Source organism: Salmo trutta, chromosome 24 (assembly GCF_901001165.1).
Source record: "Salmo trutta chromosome 24, fSalTru1.1, whole genome shotgun sequence".
Classification (NCBI taxonomy): domain Eukaryota; kingdom Metazoa; phylum Chordata; class Actinopteri; order Salmoniformes; family Salmonidae; genus Salmo; species Salmo trutta.
In genome coordinates this window covers 47,280,807-47,298,309 of record NC_042980.1, presented here as the reverse complement: position 1 = coordinate 47,298,309, position 17,503 = coordinate 47,280,807, and the positions used below count along the sequence as shown (strand labels likewise).

General features: G+C 42.7%; 1 protein-coding gene across 2 annotated transcripts in view; it reads right to left on the bottom strand.

Moving 5' to 3' along the window:
* The window catches only part of znf804a (zinc finger protein 804A), a 136,697-nt gene extending 120,016 nt beyond the window's left edge, over positions 1-16,681 (bottom strand). The window contains exons 1-2 of one of the 2 annotated variants that reach the window (XM_029712371.1): positions 16,516-16,681; positions 16,202-16,328 (exon numbers count right to left, since the gene is read on the bottom strand). In XM_029712371.1, coding sequence (XP_029568231.1) covers positions 16,202-16,312 — 111 coding nt within the window. In that variant the 5' untranslated portion in view covers positions 16,313-16,328; positions 16,516-16,681. Of the gene's footprint in view, positions 1-16,201 lie in introns of both variants that reach the window. The other variant, XM_029712372.1, reaches the window with a different exon arrangement.
* Between the last annotated feature and the right edge of the window lie 822 nt (positions 16,682-17,503).

Sequence of the window (17,503 nt, the reverse complement as noted above, 5' to 3'; positions counted from 1 at the left end):
GGACATCTACTTTGTGCATGACACGTGTCATTTTTCCAGTAACTGTTTACAGACAGATTATTTCACTTATAATTCACTGTATCACAATTCCAGTGGGTCAAAATTTACATAGACTAAGTTGAATGTGCCTTTAAACAGCTTGGAAAATTCCAGGAAATTATGTCATGGCTTAAGAAGCTTCTGATAGGCTAATTGACTTCATTTGAGTCAGTTGGAGTTGTACCTGTGGATGTATTTCAAGGCCTACCTTCAAACTCACTGCCTCTTTGCTTGACATTATGGGAAAATCAAAAGAAATCAGCCAAGAACTCAGAAAAATAATTGTAGACCTCCACAGGTCTGGTTCATCCTTGGGAGCAATTTTCAAATGCCTGAAGGTACCACGTTCATCTGTACAAACAATAGTACGTCAGTATAAACACCATGGGACCACGCAGCCATCATACCGCTCAGGAAGGAGATGCGTTCTGTCTCCTAGAGGTGAACGTACTTTGGTGCGAAAAGTGCAAATCAATCCCAGAATAACAGCAAAGGATCTTGTGAAAATGCTGGAGGAAACAGGTACAAAAGTATCTATATCCACAGTCAAACGAGTCCTATATCGACACAACCTGAAAGGCTGCTCAGCAAGGAAGAAGCCACTGCTCCAAAACCGCCATAAAAAAGCCAGACTACGTTTTGTAACTGCACATGGGGACAAAGATTGCACTTTTTGGAGAAATGTCCTCTGGTCTGATGAAATAAAAATAGAACTGTTTGACCATTATGACCATCGTTTTGTTTGGAGGAAATAGGGGGAGGCTTGCAAGCCGAAGAACACCATCCCATCCGTGAAGCACGGGGGGGGGGGGGGGGGCAGCATCATGTTGTGGGGGTGCTTTGGCTTTGCTGCAGGAGGGACTGCTCTCTAAAAAGCACCTCTACAGAACTGAAAAAGTGTGTGTGAGCAAAGAGGCCTACAAACCTGACTCAGTTACACCAGCTCTGTCAGGAGGAATGGGCCAAAATTCACCCAACTTATTGTGGGAAGCTTGTGGAAGGTTACCTGAAACATTTGACCCAAGTTAAACAATTTAAAGACAATGCTACCAAATACTAATTGAGTGTATGTAAACTTCTGACCCACTGGGAATGTGATGAAAGAAATAAAAGCTGAAATAAATAATTCTCTCTACTATTATTCTGACATTTCACATTCTTAAAATAAAGTGTTGATCCTAACTGACCTAAGACAGCAAATTTTTACTAGGATTAAATGTCAGGAATTGTGAAAAGCTGAGTTTAAATGTATTTGGCTAAGGTTTATGTAAACTTCCGACTTCAACTGTAGGTCTATATTATCCTTGTCCTTGTTCAGCCATGACTCCGAGAAGCATAGTATGTGACAGTTCTTAACGTGGATAGGATAGTTTCAAATGGAGCTCGTCCAGTTTTTTTCCCGGCGATTGAATAGATGGTAGAGGCGATTTATTCATTACCCGCCGTATTCTCACCAGGGTGCCCTCACTCTGGCCTCTGTAGCGCCGTCATTACCCGCCGTATTCTCAGCAGGGTGCCCTCGTGCCAGCCTCTATAGCGCCGTCTTTGCCTTTTAAGAGTGTAAAGGGATTATAGCCTGGTCTTGAATAATCAATATGTCTTTCGCCTCCGACTCATTGAAGTAGAAGTCCTCGTCTAAATCGAGGTTGGTGTTCTGATGTTTTCGGAAACATTATGTATAAAAAAAAAAGTTTGCTAAATATCACAATTGGTCACGAGCCCGTAAAACGACCTTCATTCCTTCCGGCGCCATTCTAACTGTTGTGGGTTTTAGGTGCTTTGGTTTGGAGGGAGCATACTCCAGAGGTCAAAGCTGATTGGTCCCTGACGACGATGGTTGGAAGTAAGTCGCAATCCCTGAGGACATGATTGGACGATGCTGATCTCAGGCATCACCCGTCAGAGAAATGTCAGAAAAGGGGAAGAGTCTTGTTGCTTGTTTTCTTCCATTTTGAGTGTTGACAGTTATACAGGAACACAGAGAAGTTGCACTCTTTTCCCGTGTGTAGTTACACTACAAAAGTAATATGGTGCCATTTTGAGACACAGCCAAAGAGAGCGTACATCAGATGCTCCCTCGGAAGGTGTTTCAGAGCTAACGTTTGTTTTGCTTTTCCGCTGTCACAAGATTACATTCATAACAGTGGTCAAAACAACAGATATTCAGTTAAGATTCACATTGTTTCGCGAAATGATTTAAATATTTATGACCGTCAAAAAAGAAACAACAGCGTCGGGATTAAGTCAGACCTACATCCGAGTCGAAGCGTCGTGAGACATTTCACCATTTTGCCCTGACAACAGTGTCCTGTGTCCCAATTGGCACCCCATTCCCTATATAAGTGCACTACTTTTAACCAGGACCAATAGGGAATAGAGTGCCATTTGGGATGCAACGGTATCAGGTGGGCCCGGCGGAGATTCAAAAGGGTAATGCTGCCATGATACTGTGTAATTGTGTTATTATAACACAGCAGTTGGCCCTCCATCCTCTCCCGTCGTGCTTTAGTCAATCCAGAATAGAGGTTTATCCAGGGGTGTATTTTTCAGGGAACGTGTGTGTGTGTATATATATATATATATATGCCTACATGAATAGGTTACCGTCCTTTTTGTGTAGAAGGATGGAGAGATGGGTGGAGGTAGGAAAGCATAAGTGAAGTAAACTGATTTGACTGTAACCCCCCCCCCCCCCCACACACACACACACACACACACTCACACAATACACACGCTCGAATACCTCGGTATGCTCTGAACGTTAACAGAGCAGTACTTTGTGAACAATACCATGTGGGGTTATGTAAATGACTCCAACCATTTATGAACAGCAGCAGAGGGGATAGGCTATGCATATTAAACAGCTACCTTGTACAACACACACACACACACACACACACACTCGTTCCTGTGTGAATAGTAGAGGTGACTGACTAGTCTGTTTTTTGCTTACAACTTTGTGTACTCCGAGTCCTCTACTCCCCATGTGTTAATAACAGGAGTCTGTCTAACTGCTGGAACTGCTGGAACTAACGGCTGCTGCGTTTACTGTCACACCTGTGGTGCTGTGTGGTGCTGCGTGGTGCTGCGTGGTGCTGTGTGGTGCTGTGTAGTGCTGTGTGGGGCTGTGTGGGGCTGTGTGGGGCTGCGTGGTGCTGCGTGGTGCTGCGTGGTGCTGCGTGGTGCTGCGTGGTGCTGTGTGGGGCTGTGTGGTGCTGCGTGGTGCTGCGTGGTGCTGCGTGGTGCTGCGTGGGGCTGCGTGGTGCTGTGTAGTGCTGTGTGGGGCTGTGTGGGGCTGTGTGGGGCTGTGTGGGGATGTGTGGGGCTGTGTGGGGCTGTGTGGTGCTGTGTGGTGCTGTGTGGTGCTTAGCTGAGGTAGAACATTTAGAGGGAGGATTAATCAAGACAATCACACCAATTACCTGTCTCATGAACAGAGGGTGTTGAAGCTACCGTTCAGAGACGGTAAAATTACATGCGTATGTTCTCCACCACGTCACTGGAAATATCATCTCCGTTGATACCAAGTTACAGGAAAGATACAATCGTGATATTATGAACACAATGCAAATCTGATACTGAGATATGAACGGTAGATATCAAGTCACATGGGAACATGCTGAGTTATCATAACAACACATGGCCTTCTGCCCCATTGAAGCGTGCGCGTTGTTTTCATGACGTTGTCAGCTAATCCGTATAGATGTGGAAAGAGAAACAGGTATGATTCACATCCCTAACAGCTGATACTGAGCTGCCTTGGTTCAGACAAAGCCAAAGTTACAGGTGAGTGAATGTAAGTGTGGTTTAAAAAGTGTTCCAGTCCTTAGCTGCCTTGGATAAACATATCAGATCGCCTTGTAAAGCTAGCGACCAGGCTGCGTGCAGAGGTTAGATGTCCCCCTCCCCTCTCTTCCTCTCTCTCTCTCTCTCTCTCTCTCTCTCTCTCTCTCTTCCTCCCACTCTCCCTCTCCCTCTCTCTATCTCTCTCCCTCCTTCTCTCTCTCTCTCTCTCCCTCCTTCTCTCTCCCTCTCCCTCTCTCTATCTCTCTCCCTCCTTCTCTCTCTCTCTCTCTCCCTCTTTCTCTCTCCCTCTCCCTCTCTCTATCTCTCTCCCTCCTTCTCTCTCTCTCTCTCTCCCTCCTTCTCTCCCTATTTCTCTCTCCCTCTCCCTCTCTCTATCTCTCTCCCTCCCTCTCTACCTATCTCTCTCCCCCTTCTCTACCTCTCTCTCCCTATCTCTCTCCCTATCTCCCTCCCTCCCTCCCTCCCTCCCTCCCTCCCTCTCTCTCTCTCTCCCTCCCTCTCCCTCTCCCCCTCCCTCCCTCCCTCTCTCTCCCTCTCTCTCTCTCCCTCTCTCTCCCTCTCCCCCTCCCTCCCTCCCTCCCTCCCTCTATCTCTCTCTCTCTCTCTCCCTCCTGGTTTATGTTAGATCAGGACCAGAGAAGTGATTTTGGACCAGGACAGATCACCACATCCGAGAATGAGGAACATGTTCATGCTTAAACAATTTGTTTTTTAAACATTTTTTAAATGAAACCTTTATTTAAGTCAGTTATGAACAAATTCTTATTTACAATGACAGCCTACCGAGGGAACAGTGGGTTAACTGACTTGTTCAGGGGCAGAAAAACAGATTTTTACCTTGTCACCTCTGGAATTCAACCCAGCAACCTTTCGGTTACTGGCTCAACGCTCTAACCACTAGGCTACTGTACCTGCAGCCCAAAACAAAGGAACGGAGGAGGGAATGTACTTAATAATTGATGTATTGATTGAGTGAGTGATTGACAGAGGTGCATTTCCACGTGTGATGTTTGAACTGTATCTGATCCAAACAGCCTTTTTTTTATCTACATGTGAAGTATTGTGTATGCGACGCCATACGGTCATGAGAAACAAACACCATGGAGAGGATTTAGTTTCCTTCTGTCCTCTAATTTATTATTTATGTATTTATTTTATTTAACCTTTATTTAACTAGGCAAGTCAGTTATTAATTAAGAACACATTCTTATTTACAACACACACACACACACAGTCTTGCGCAGCTAACTTTGTGGGGACACACAATTCAGTCCCATTCAAAATACAAATTTTCCCTAACCCCTAACCCTAAACCTAAACCTTATCCTAACCCTAACCTTAACCCTAGTTCCTAACCCTAACACTAATTCTAACCTTAATCAACAAAAAAAAAACTAGAAATAGCTTTTTACCTTGTGGGGACCAACAAAATGTCCACAGTTGGTCAAATTTTTGTTTTGTTTACTATTCTTGTGGGGACTTCTGGTTCCCACAAGTATAGTTAAACATGTTCACACACACACACACACACACACACACACACACACTCCTCTCCGACCTGGCAGCCACTCTGCAGCCCCAGCTGGCCAAATGACTCAGAAGGGAAATCGATAAAACCATGGAAATAACCCCCTGCCACATGCATATTCAGGACAGCCAGGGTTGAACGGAGAGAAATACACCGCTCACACACACACCACGGTTCATTCTCTGTCTCTGACAGAAGGTATAAACGGCAGAGGAGATGTATGAGGACTGAGGGAGGATTAAACATGTATTTATTATGTTTGTCATAGCAAATAGAGTATTTACATTGCCTATAGCAGTGGTTCTAATAGAGTATTTACATTGACTATAGCAGTGGTTCTAATAGAGTATTTACATTGACTATAGCAGTGGTTCCCAAATACATATATATATATTTTAGCTCTGGTAAAATAGCTCTTTAGTTCGGGGAGGTTTATGCCAGAGACAATCATTTTTCTGCATTCTAAAGGTGCATCCATGGAGACAAAGAATGACCAGTTTGTTTCTACGGCAAGGGCAGAGGTTCAGCTAAGACCAGAGACATACAGTACCAGAGACATACAGTACCAGAGACATACTGTACCAGAGACATACAGTACCAGAGACATACAGTACCAGAGACATACAGTACCAGAGACATACAGTACCAGAGGCTGTGGTATAGCTAAGACCAGAGACATACTGTACTAGAGACATACAGTACCAGAGACATACAGTACCAGAGACATACAGTACCAGAGGCATACAGTACCAGAGACATACAGTACCAGAGACATACAGTACCAGAGACATATAGTACCAGAGGCTGTGGTATAGCTAAGACCAGAGACATACTGTACTAGAGACATACAGTACCAGAGACATATAGTACCAGAGACATATAGTACCAGAGGCTGTGGTAGAGCTAAGACCAGAGACATACTGTACTAGAGACATACAGTACCAGAGACATATAGTACCAGAGACATATAGTACCAGAGGCTGTGGTAGAGCTAAGACCAGAGACATACTGTACTAGAGACATACAGTACCAGAGACATATAGTACCAGAGAGTTCCTCAAGGCACACCATTTCCTCAAGGCACACCAGAGAGTTCCTCAAAGCACACCAGTGGGCCGGCACACAGGCCTGTAGAGGTATGTCTACTGCCTTCTTGCATTTGGAGTTGGAGGGGGAAAAAAACAGATAACGATATCAGAACGGGTATTAAGAAAATAGTTTGTTGAGAAAGCTTGTGTAATCTGTCAAATTCTCTATTTACGTTTTGACACAAAACACTGTCAGACTTTAAAATGAACATTTTTGAACATAAAACAGATTAAACCAATTAAACATCGTTAACACACAGCGTCAGGGGGAGTATTTCTATGGAAGGGAGACCGTTATAATGATTTAAAGCCAAATTAGTTTCTATTCCCGACAACAACAGGTCAGTATATCACGCTCCTATTAAATGATAGATGCAGTAGTTCAGTATAATGAGTGTCGGAGAAATTAGAGTGGGAAGACTATCACTTCTCTCTTTTCCTTCTCTCTCCCTCTCCCTCTCTCTCCCTCTCCCTCTCTCTCTCTCTCTCTCTCTCTCTCTCTCTCTCCCTCTCTCTCTCTCTCTCTCTCTCCCTCTCCCTCTCTCTCTCTCTCTCTCTCTCTCTCTCTCTCTCTCTCTCTCTCTCTCGTAAAACCACTAGTTGAAAGGGCATCTGATACTACTCTTCAGAATGACATCTATATAATGTAATGAGTTTTAAAGTTGGAAATGATTAAAGGGATGAGGAGAGAAGGTCTAAGGACCCGGGGATGGGTTTCTACTAAGCTAACATAGGGAATTGTGAGTATCAAAATGGTATGTAAAAAAATATAGATTTGATGAAACATTGAATTTGGCCCAAAGAAATGCATTGAATATCAGATTCATACATGAAAAAAACAATCGAAAATACATCAAAAGGAAGTATGTTTTGAAGTTAATGTCCTATATCTGAGACACATAAGAAAGCTCAGATTACATCTTTTTAAATGTTTTTATCAGTATACCTCTGAAGTGGAAATGCCCGATTCTTTTCCATTTGGTTTCCGGGCCTGGTTAGATTCAGACGAGTTCCCGGAGAACACCATTGTGTTCGTGAAAGTCTAATTTTTCCGTAAAGGAGTCATATTTGTCTGTAGGCTAAACCATTCGGACACTAAATACGTTTTCGTGCAAGACTGATTTTCGGGATATCTCCTGGTCTGACAAACAGTGTTGTAGCTACGTCACCTTCCACCGCAGATGAGGAAGGTCGACATCGGCCAATGCGGTGGATGAAGACACAGCCCATGCAAAAAAACAGATATATCTAACTTTAAAAAGACGGATTTTGATATTTTTTTTTTTATATATACTAAATTAAGTTTCACAGGTGGAGCGGACATCGAAAGCCCAGTGCAGTCAAAAACCTGATTTTTCTGTCATTTATATATATTTCCACACTATGACAATGGAATAATACTTTGAAATTGTGAAAAATTATGATTATGCCGTTTTAGTGTAAAAGACCGCCTGAAATTTCTGCCTGTTTTGGTGGGATGAAGTTTTGGCCTTCCTGGTGACATCACCAGGTGGAAAGACTAGTTGACAGACCAATAAAAAAAAATATTGAGAAATTGCTCTTCGTTAAGAAGAAACGTTTGTTTATTTTTGACCATTTTAATTGGAAATAACAGTAAGTTACTTAATTGTTACCCAGAAATAATTTGATAATGAGATAAAACGGCTGCATTTGGCCTTTAAACCGCCCAGTTGTTAGGCCATCTGATACAAGCCTTAGTCTAACTGTTCAGACTGAAATCTACTGCCTCTGATAACAGTTTGAGATCGTTCCAGTGTTGCTGCTGTCTTCTGAACATCTCTCTAGGGAAGACATCCTCTGACGTTTCTCTGTACTTCACAGCCAGCCAGCCAATCACAGTTAACATCAGCAACACAGTATAACACCCACACCATCAGTCCGACACGGCTTCAAACATATCTAGATGTAAGTTAAGTTAATTAAACTCCACAGCTTCGAACATATCTAGATGTAAGTTAAATTCCAAACACCACATTGACGATCACTCATTTATACATGTGAAAAAGGACCAGCTTCAGGCAGCTGCAGATCCGGTCCTTTTTTTTTTACAATTACACATTTAAGTTACCTCCAAAGCCACAGCGATCAGCACTGATTTTAAATATCACAACGTCAGATTCTAAAGAGGTACTGTATCTGAAGTGGTAGACAGAACACCAGCAGAAGGAATGTAACCTCGGCTACTCGAACTTTCACTGAATCCTCTCATGTGTTATGTGTATCTAATGGTGATTATTCTGTGTCTCTGTATTGCGCCCTGCGATGCGTGTTGATGCGCTGTAGCGGGTGTAGCAGCAATCCAGCGCAGGCTCACATAGAAAGTACCACTAATTACAGTTCCCTGGGGCTCTCTGAGGGGCACTCCATTACCGCCACGCAGCAGCATCAAGTCCACGGTGGCATAACCATGACCACTGGAGCCCTTCTACCCACCCTTTTTTCCTACCTCCGTCCCTGCCTTCATCTCTCTGTCTCTCTCTGTCTCTCTCTGTCTCTCTCTGTCTCTCTCTGTCTCTCTCTGTCTCTCTCTGTCTCTCTCTGTCTCTCTCTGTCTCTCTCTGTCTCTCTCTGTCTCTCTCTGTCTCTCTCTCTCTCTCTCTGTCTCTCTCTGTCTCTCTCTCTCTCTCTCTCTCTCTCTGTCTCTCTCTGTCTCTCTCTGTCTCTCTCTGTCTCTCTCTGTCTCTCTCTGTCTCTCTCTCTCTCTCTCTGTCTCTCTCTGTCTCTCTCTCTCTCTCTCTCTCTCTCTCTCTCTCTCTCTCTCTCTCTGTCTCTCTCTCTCTCTCTCTCTCTCTCTCTGTCTCTCTCTGTCTCTCTCTGTCTCTCTCTGTCTCTCTCTGTCTCTCTCTGTCTCTCTCTCTCACTCTCACTCTCACTCTCACTCTCTCTAACAATTAAATAAAAGTTACTTTATTGGCATTACCAAAGCAAGTGAAAAACAATAAACAAAAGTGAAATAAGCTCTTTCTCCCTCCTTATCTCTCTCTCTCCCCTTCTCTTCTCTCTCTCTCAATCTAGATCTCTCTCTCTATCTATATCTCGCTCTCCCTCCCTATATCTTTCACTCTCCATCATTATCTCTCCCTGTCTCTCTCTCTCTCTATCATTATCTCTCTCTCTGCCTGTCTATCTCTCTCTCTCCCTATCTCTCTCTCTCTCTCTCTAACAATTAAATAAAAGTTACTTTATTGGCATTACCAAAGCAAGTGAAAAACAATAAACAAAAGTGAAATAAGCTCTTTCTCCCTCCTTATCTCTATCTCTCTCTCTCTCCCCTATCTCTCTCTCTCCCCTATCTCTCTGTCTCTGTCTCTCTCTCCCTATCTCTCTCTATCATTATCTCTCTCTCTCTCAGCCTGTCTATCTCTCTCTCTCTCCCTATCTCTCTCTATCATATTCATATTCAGTAGGCTTTATTTGCATGAAGGAGAAGGTCAGTGTTGCCAAAGCGAAGTGATGAACATACAAATATGAACACAGCCTTGTCAACAATAACAATAGATATAGCTCTAATAAATATATAACAGATAAAACAACAAAACAACAAAACATGATAACATCATAATACTAATAATAATATATAAAAGATAAAACAACAAAACAACATAACATCATCATACTAATGATGTATAACAGATAAAACAACAAAACAACAAAACAACATAACATGATAACATCATAATACTAATAATAGAATATAACAGATAAAACAACAAAACATCCAGTAGCCAATACAGAAATATATAAATGGTCAACGTTCAGACAAAAATTCAAATGACTGTTGCACTTATATACAGTGTTACTTATAATACATGGAGGAAAAAGCACAAGATGTTTCCTCCCTTAGCTTTAAAAAAAAAAAATTTTTTGGGTCTTACACAGAGTAAGTATTCAGCTAAACTGAAGTCTCTTTCTCTGACCTTCGACCTCACTCCACCAATAGTTCGTGTAACCGTTCATATTATTCACCTCCGGCTGTCGATGTTTTTGTCTTTTGTGAAAAGATCATTTGTGTTCATCTCAAACTTGTTCTTTTTTTGGGGACAGTTTTTGCTAAGGGGTCACTCTCTTGGGGAGAGAGACTGTTAACCAGATATGCTCTGTGTTCTTGTGATTGGGCTAGCTGCACACAGAATTTGTATAACAAAATTATTTGGGGACAAAATTTTGATAGGGGGTTACCTGCCTGTTTTTGTTTTCTTTGTTGAAGTAGTATTCTCTCCTTGCTTTCTCTGAAAGTGTTACTAGCGTTGTCGAACCGGCCCTGACGCTCTGATGTTAAGACCATAATAGGTATAGTTATTGTTGTGGTTAATGTTGGTCTCTCCGAGGATTAACTGGTATTTAATTCCTTGAGATCTAACTGTCTTTTGGAAGATCATCAGTTCTATTTTGCCCATGTTCACTGTCGGTGCCCAGTTTTAGCAGTATGTATCTAACACTGGACAGGCTACGTTGTAACTTCTGTTCTGTTGAGACAACATTTAACACTGGACAGGCTACGTTGTAACCCTTGTTGAGACAACATTTAACACTGGACAGGCTACGTTGTAACCCTTGTTGAGACAACATCTAACACTGGACAGGCTACGTTGTAACCCTTGTTGAGACAACATTTAACACTGGACAGACTACGTTGTAACCCTTGTTGAGACAACATTTAACACTGGACAGGCTACGTTGTAACCTCTGTTCTGTTGATACAACATCTAACACTGGACAGGCTACGTTGTAACCCTTGTTGAGACAACATCTAACACTGGACAGGCTACGTTGTAACCCTTGTTGAGACAACATTTAACACTGGACAGGCTACGTTGTAACCCTTGTTCTGTTGATACAACATTTAACACTGGACAGGCTACGTTGTAACCCTTGTTGAGACAACATTTAACACTGGACAGGCTACGTTGTAACCCTTGTTGAGACAACATTTAACACTGGACAGGCTACGTTGTAACCCTTGTTCTGTTGATACAACATTTAACACTGGACAGGCTACGTTGTAACCCTTGTTGAGACAACATTTAACACTGGACAGGCTACGTTGTAACCCTTGTTGAGACAACATTTAACACTGGACAGGCTACGTTGTAACCCTTGTTCTGTTGATACAACATCAATATAGATAGTAAACATTGTTGTGCTCAGATTGCTGCCCTGGGTGACCCCTCGTCCATGTTCTTTTTTCCCCCACATTTTTAAACAACATGTATTTAAATGTATTTAATTACATCAGTGGCTCTTTCTCCAGTTCGAGGAGAAAGTTTGAGGAAGAGTCCTTTATGCCAGATGGAATCCATTGCCAATATTTGACCCTTGGTGGATTAATAAACATGTTTTTGATAAAAAGGTATGGAGGGTGTAGATTTCGTCAGCTGATCTTTGTTTTGGTCGGAAGCCAATTTGACATTCACTTAAAACACTGTTTTAATTCATTATTAGGGTCATATTTGTCTAAAATGTTTTTAATATAGGTGTAAATATGCCTTTATTCCATATTTATGTGAACTATCCTACATTCAGCACCAGCTTGAAGAGATGAGTATGGCTTCCTGTAGCTTAGGGCTGCTTTTCTTCAGCATTTCATTGACAGATACTGTCTGGCCCACATGCTCTACCACACTGAGTGCTTTGGTTGGCTCTTTCAGCTCTATTATTGTGAAGGGTATATCTAATGGCTTTTGATTGGTTGTCTCTTTCAGCTCTGTTATTGTGACGGGTATATCTAATGGGTTTTGATTGGTTGTCTCTTTCAGCTCTGTTATTGTGACGGGTATATCTAATGGCTTTTGATTGGTTGGCTCTTTCAGCTCTGTTATTGTGACGGGTATATCTAATGGCTTTTGATTGGTTGGCTCTTTCAGCTCTGTTATTGTGACGGGTATATCTAATGGCTTTTGATTGGTTGGCTCTTTCAGCTCTGTTATTGTGATGGTTATATCTAATGGCTTTTGATTGGCTGTCTCTTTCAGCTCTGTTATTGTGATGGTTATATCTAATTGGTTTTGATGGATCTTTAATTATTGTTTTAAAGTTTTGTAAATTATGAACACATTTTGTCTGAGTCTCGGGTTAATTTCTGGCATTCTGGATTTTCTAATATTTTTTTAAAATGTCGTTTTTACAGATGTTGTCATTTCGATTGGGGATGTTTTTCTTGTTATGTGAGTCATTAAGCTCTCCCTACAGTTCCCAAAATGATATAGATTTTTCCAAGCTGATTAGAGATGTAGACAGCTTTTTTTGTTAAAATCTTGTAGCAAATTTTTATGTTGTTTTAGGGCCGGGTGATATTTTACACCTGGTCCAACCTGGTCTGTGGAGTTTTGGGGTTTTTGTGTCCTGGCAGTATTGCATTGACTGTCAAACCATTTTGTTTACATATGTTTTCCCCACATTAGTCTTTTGTAGGATATTGTGTTCAGTTTATATGTAGTGCAATTAATTTTTCTTTACTACAACTAAATGTGATGTACTGAAAGCGGTTCAGCGTGTCATCATTTTCTCCGCTGTTTAATGCTGTCTCATACGCTGTGTCACTAAATACCATTTGTAAATGGGAGGGAGATTGAATAGGTTCCTGGTTTGGGATTGTAGTTGACTCCATAGATCCTTTAAGATAAAGTGTGACGTGACAGTGGTCTAGTAGGGGAAGTTTTGGCATGACTGAAAATACATTAATATGTTCAGGTAATGGAGTAATCCACCACACTGTCTCCTAACAGAGCCGTATGTGAATCTGTCCACAGAATCACCCACTGTCCGACCACTAACACACTGTCTCCTATCACAGAGCCGTATGTGAATCTGTCCACAGAGTCACCCACTGTCCGATCACTAACACACTGTCTCCTATCACAGAGCTGTCCACAGAGTCACCCACTGTCCGATCACTAACACACTGTCTCCTATCACAGAGCCGTATGTGAAGCTGTCCACAGAGTCACCCACTGTCCGATCACTAACAACATATAGACTGAGACATCGCTCCCCCTTTTTTTTGTATCAAAACTCTTTCTGGAAATGGGGACTTTTGTATTGTAGGAAGATGTCTTTGCCGAACAGACATGTGTCTGGATCACCACATAGAAGCCCGGAGCCCAGACACTGAACACGTACTGTAGTATCTCAAACTAAATATTATGGAATCATTCTCCTATTTAATAGAGAGAGTTTTGAAGAGGCATTTAAATGGCACACAGAGGTATATGTTCTGACTGCTCTTCAATAATTCATAAAATTGTATTTTTTTTTAATCCATATTGTTTAGCCTTTTTATTTTTTATTTTTTTACTGGTGTGATCTGACTAGTCCTTTCGTCTATAATGCCTCCTAATTCTCTGCCATATTTCATTACGCCGAGTTTATTAGAGGATACAATCAGATAATCAGTCGTTTTAACCATTCGAGTGAGTACATCGTGCCATTGTCCATGTTTCAAGTCAATATTCTTAATGCTATGATAAAAAATGATGAAAAGCAAAACACCGGAATGTTCTAGCTGCGTATACTTTTAAAGACGCTATATTTCAAAATGTTTCTTTGGGATGTGTTTAACGGTAGATTGCTTGATCTGTGGGACAATCTGTCATCGTTGTGGGTGTTATCATGTGTTATAGCAGGTTATAAGAGATAAAATAAATAGACAGTATGTGAGTATTTATAATATATATATATAATTAGGTTATTCTCTATCATCAGTATCTAAGTTACATATAAATACATCGCTAGTTTACCATATCAACTGTAGTACATGGCTGTTTTACTCCAGTAGTTTAGAGCCATCTCTGTCTGTCCCATCTCGCCGTCCCCTCTCTCTCTTTCTCTGTCCCCTCTCTCTCTGTCTCTCTCTCTCTTTCTGTCCCCTCTCTCCCTCCATCCCCTCTCTCTCTGTCTCATCTCTCTCTGTCTCTCTCTCTCTCTGTCCCTCTCTCTCTCTCTCTCTCTTTCTCTCCATCCCCTCTCTCTCTCTCTCTCTCTCTGTCTTATATCTCTCTCTCTGTCTCTCTCTTTTTCTGTCCCCTCTCTCTCTTTCTGTCCCCTCTCTCTCTGTCTCATCTCTCTCTCTCTGTCTCTCTCTCTCTCTGTCCCCTCTCTCTCTGTCCCATCTCCCTCTCTCTCTCGCTCTCTCTCTCTCCCATCTCCCTCTCTCCTCTCTCCGTCTCTCTCTCTCTCTCAGTATATTTACAGTGGCTGTGTGTGGTGCTGGCAGGACGGGATATCCCCCATCACCCCTGTCCTCTGCTCCCGGTCTAAGTAATTCTAGATTAAATGACATCAGGTCTCCCCTGCAGTGAGAGATGGAGTGAAACGATAGCGCTGGGGGGGGGGGGGGGTGGAAGCTAGATGGAGCCTGGGTAATGGCCCAGAGCACCCAGCCCTGGCCACAGAGAAGGAGAGGTAACTCTATTCTTTCCTATTGTCTTGAAACAATCTGTTGCTGCTATCGCTGCTGCTGTGTGCCTGCTTCCTTCTCAGTGCCATGACACCCGCTATGTTATTCTGTTAAACACAATGTGGCAGACAGAGAACTCATAGAGTGAGAATAGAGCACTTCAATATTTCATCTACAATCATTTCTGATTCGTTAAAGAGAGCGTGTCGGCTTTCAGGAAAAGCTCTGTTCTCCTCGACTGACAAAGAGTAGAGAAAGAGAGAGAGAGAGAGAGAGAGAGAGAGAGAGAGAGAGAGAGAGAGAGAGAGAGAGAGAGAGAGAGAGAGAGAGAGAGAGACAGATTTTTCGAGGGAGAGCATGAACATCAGCAGCGTATTCACATGCTTTGAAAAGCCAAGGCGCTTCTTCCTTTAAGGAACTCATAACTCTTGCATTTTAATTAGATTAGTGTGTGTGTGTAGTGAGTAATCCCGGGAAGCATCCCTGATAATATCTGGTGTGGGCGATGATCTCTATGACAAACAATGGAGAGATCATACTTTTGTTTACATAATTAATAGCTTAGAAAATCTCTCCAAGCAGAAATCTCTAGACGTATTTCTCCTCTCCGTTAATTTCCCCACTGTGTTGCCCCAGATTCCGAGTTCTGATTGTGGAATTTGGAATGTGTATTCTAGAATGCAAGTTTCTGGTTGGGCAAACAGAAGGATTAATTTGCATCAACACTAAACCCCTAGCTACAGTGAAAGGACGATTAAGGACTCAATCCTGTGACATCACTTATGACTGCGTGTATAGAGATTATCGGCGTGCTCGCCATCCATCTGGTAGGAATTTAGACACGGTCACTGGTCAGAACACGTCCATCTGTGATGCTTTCACCGTTCTGTTCTTGTTCTGTCAGCAGTCAGGATGGAACATTGGAACTAAAATGAACTCTTTGGGTCTGTGACACTTTCGCCGTTCTCTTCTCTATGTCGACCGGAACATTTGAACACAATTAACTCTTTCTGTGTTGTAGCAAACAGATTACTGAATACACCAGGCTAATGTTTCTACATCACATGCCTTTACTCAAAATGTTGTGAGGGTCTTTCAGGGAAGAAACAAGAGATAAAAGCCCTTCTGAAAACAGAGTAAGATAGAGAGTCATGCTGGACACAACAGAGTAAGATAGAGAGTATTTGCTTCCGAGTCAAACTAGGTTCTGGAAGGCTTCCGTCCCACCCATCATAAGCAGAGAACACGAGCACGACGTAGTCAGAAACACAACGAGAAAGTAATAAAACGAAACAAAGTTAAAAAAGTCACGCCAGTTCTTACCAAGTTCTTGTTGCCATTCTTGCTGAGGGGGCCGCGGAAAACTCCCTTGATGTTCCTGAAGTGGCCGTTGCTGAGGTGAGTAGAGCTGATGACGATGTAGTAGCAAGCCATGAGGCACGAGTTTCCGCTGAGTGCACAGACAAACAGTCAGAATCAAGAGAAGATAACGAAGAAGTCTTACAGAGTCTGAGATCTAGAGAACCTGTACCAAAGTATTTTTTTAACAGTGCAGTTCCCTGCGCTGACAGCCAGATGTCAAGAGGATTCTAAAGTCTCAGATCTAATAGACCTGTACAGAACTCCTGTTAACAGACCTGCTTTGTGTCCGCCACTGCTCTGATCAAAACCCTGGGGTCAGTCCTTCAGTCAGGAGGTTGAGAGAGGGCTTCCTCATGTCAGTGAAGAGAAGACTCCTGGATTATCACTGGAGCAGCATAGTCAGTCAGTGTGTCTCTCTGAGTCACTTCAGTCAGTCAGTCTGTCTGTCTCTCTGAGTCACTTCAGAGTGAGTCAGTCTCTCTGAGTCACTTCAGTCAGTCAGTCTGTCTCTCTGAGTCACTTCAGTCAGTCAGTCTGTCTCTCTGAGTCATTTCAGTCAGTCAGTCTGTCTCTCTGAGTCACTTCAGAGTCAGTCAGTCTCTCTGAGTCACTTCAGAGTCAGCCAGTCTCTCTGAGTCACTTCAGAGTCAGTCAGTCTCTCTGAGTCACTTCAGAGTCAGTCAGTCTCTCTGAGTCACTTCAGTCAGTCAGTCTGTCTCTCTGAGTCACTTTAGAGTCAGTCTGTCTCTCTGAGTCACTTCAGTCAGTCAGTCTGTCTCTCTGAGTCACTTCAGTCAGTCACTCTGTCTCTCTGAGTCACTTCAGAGTCAGTCAGTCTGTCTCTCTGAGTCACATCAGAGTCAGTCAGTCTGTCTCTCTGAGTCACTTCAGAGTCAGTCAGTCTCTCTGAGTCACTGCAGAGTCAGTCAGTCTCTCTGAGTCACTTCAGAGTCAGTCAGTCTCTCTGAGTCACTTCAGAGTCAGTCAGTCTGTCTCTCTGAGTCACTTCAGTCAGTCATTCTGTCTCTCTGAGCCACTTCAGAACTGTGTTGCTGTGTGGGCTTTGTTTCCTTCTTCCAGCTCTTTCAGGTTCTCAGCAGCAGTTTTCTCTTTCCCTCGGTTCCTTTCCTCTCCTCTCGCATGGAGCTCAGGCAGTAGCAGCAGTAGAACAGAAACACAACAGCTGCTCTGTGCTTCAGTCTGTAGTTCCGTAGCCCTGGTCCAGCCTCTGCTTCCCCTCACTCCACTGAGCCTGTTTTCAGG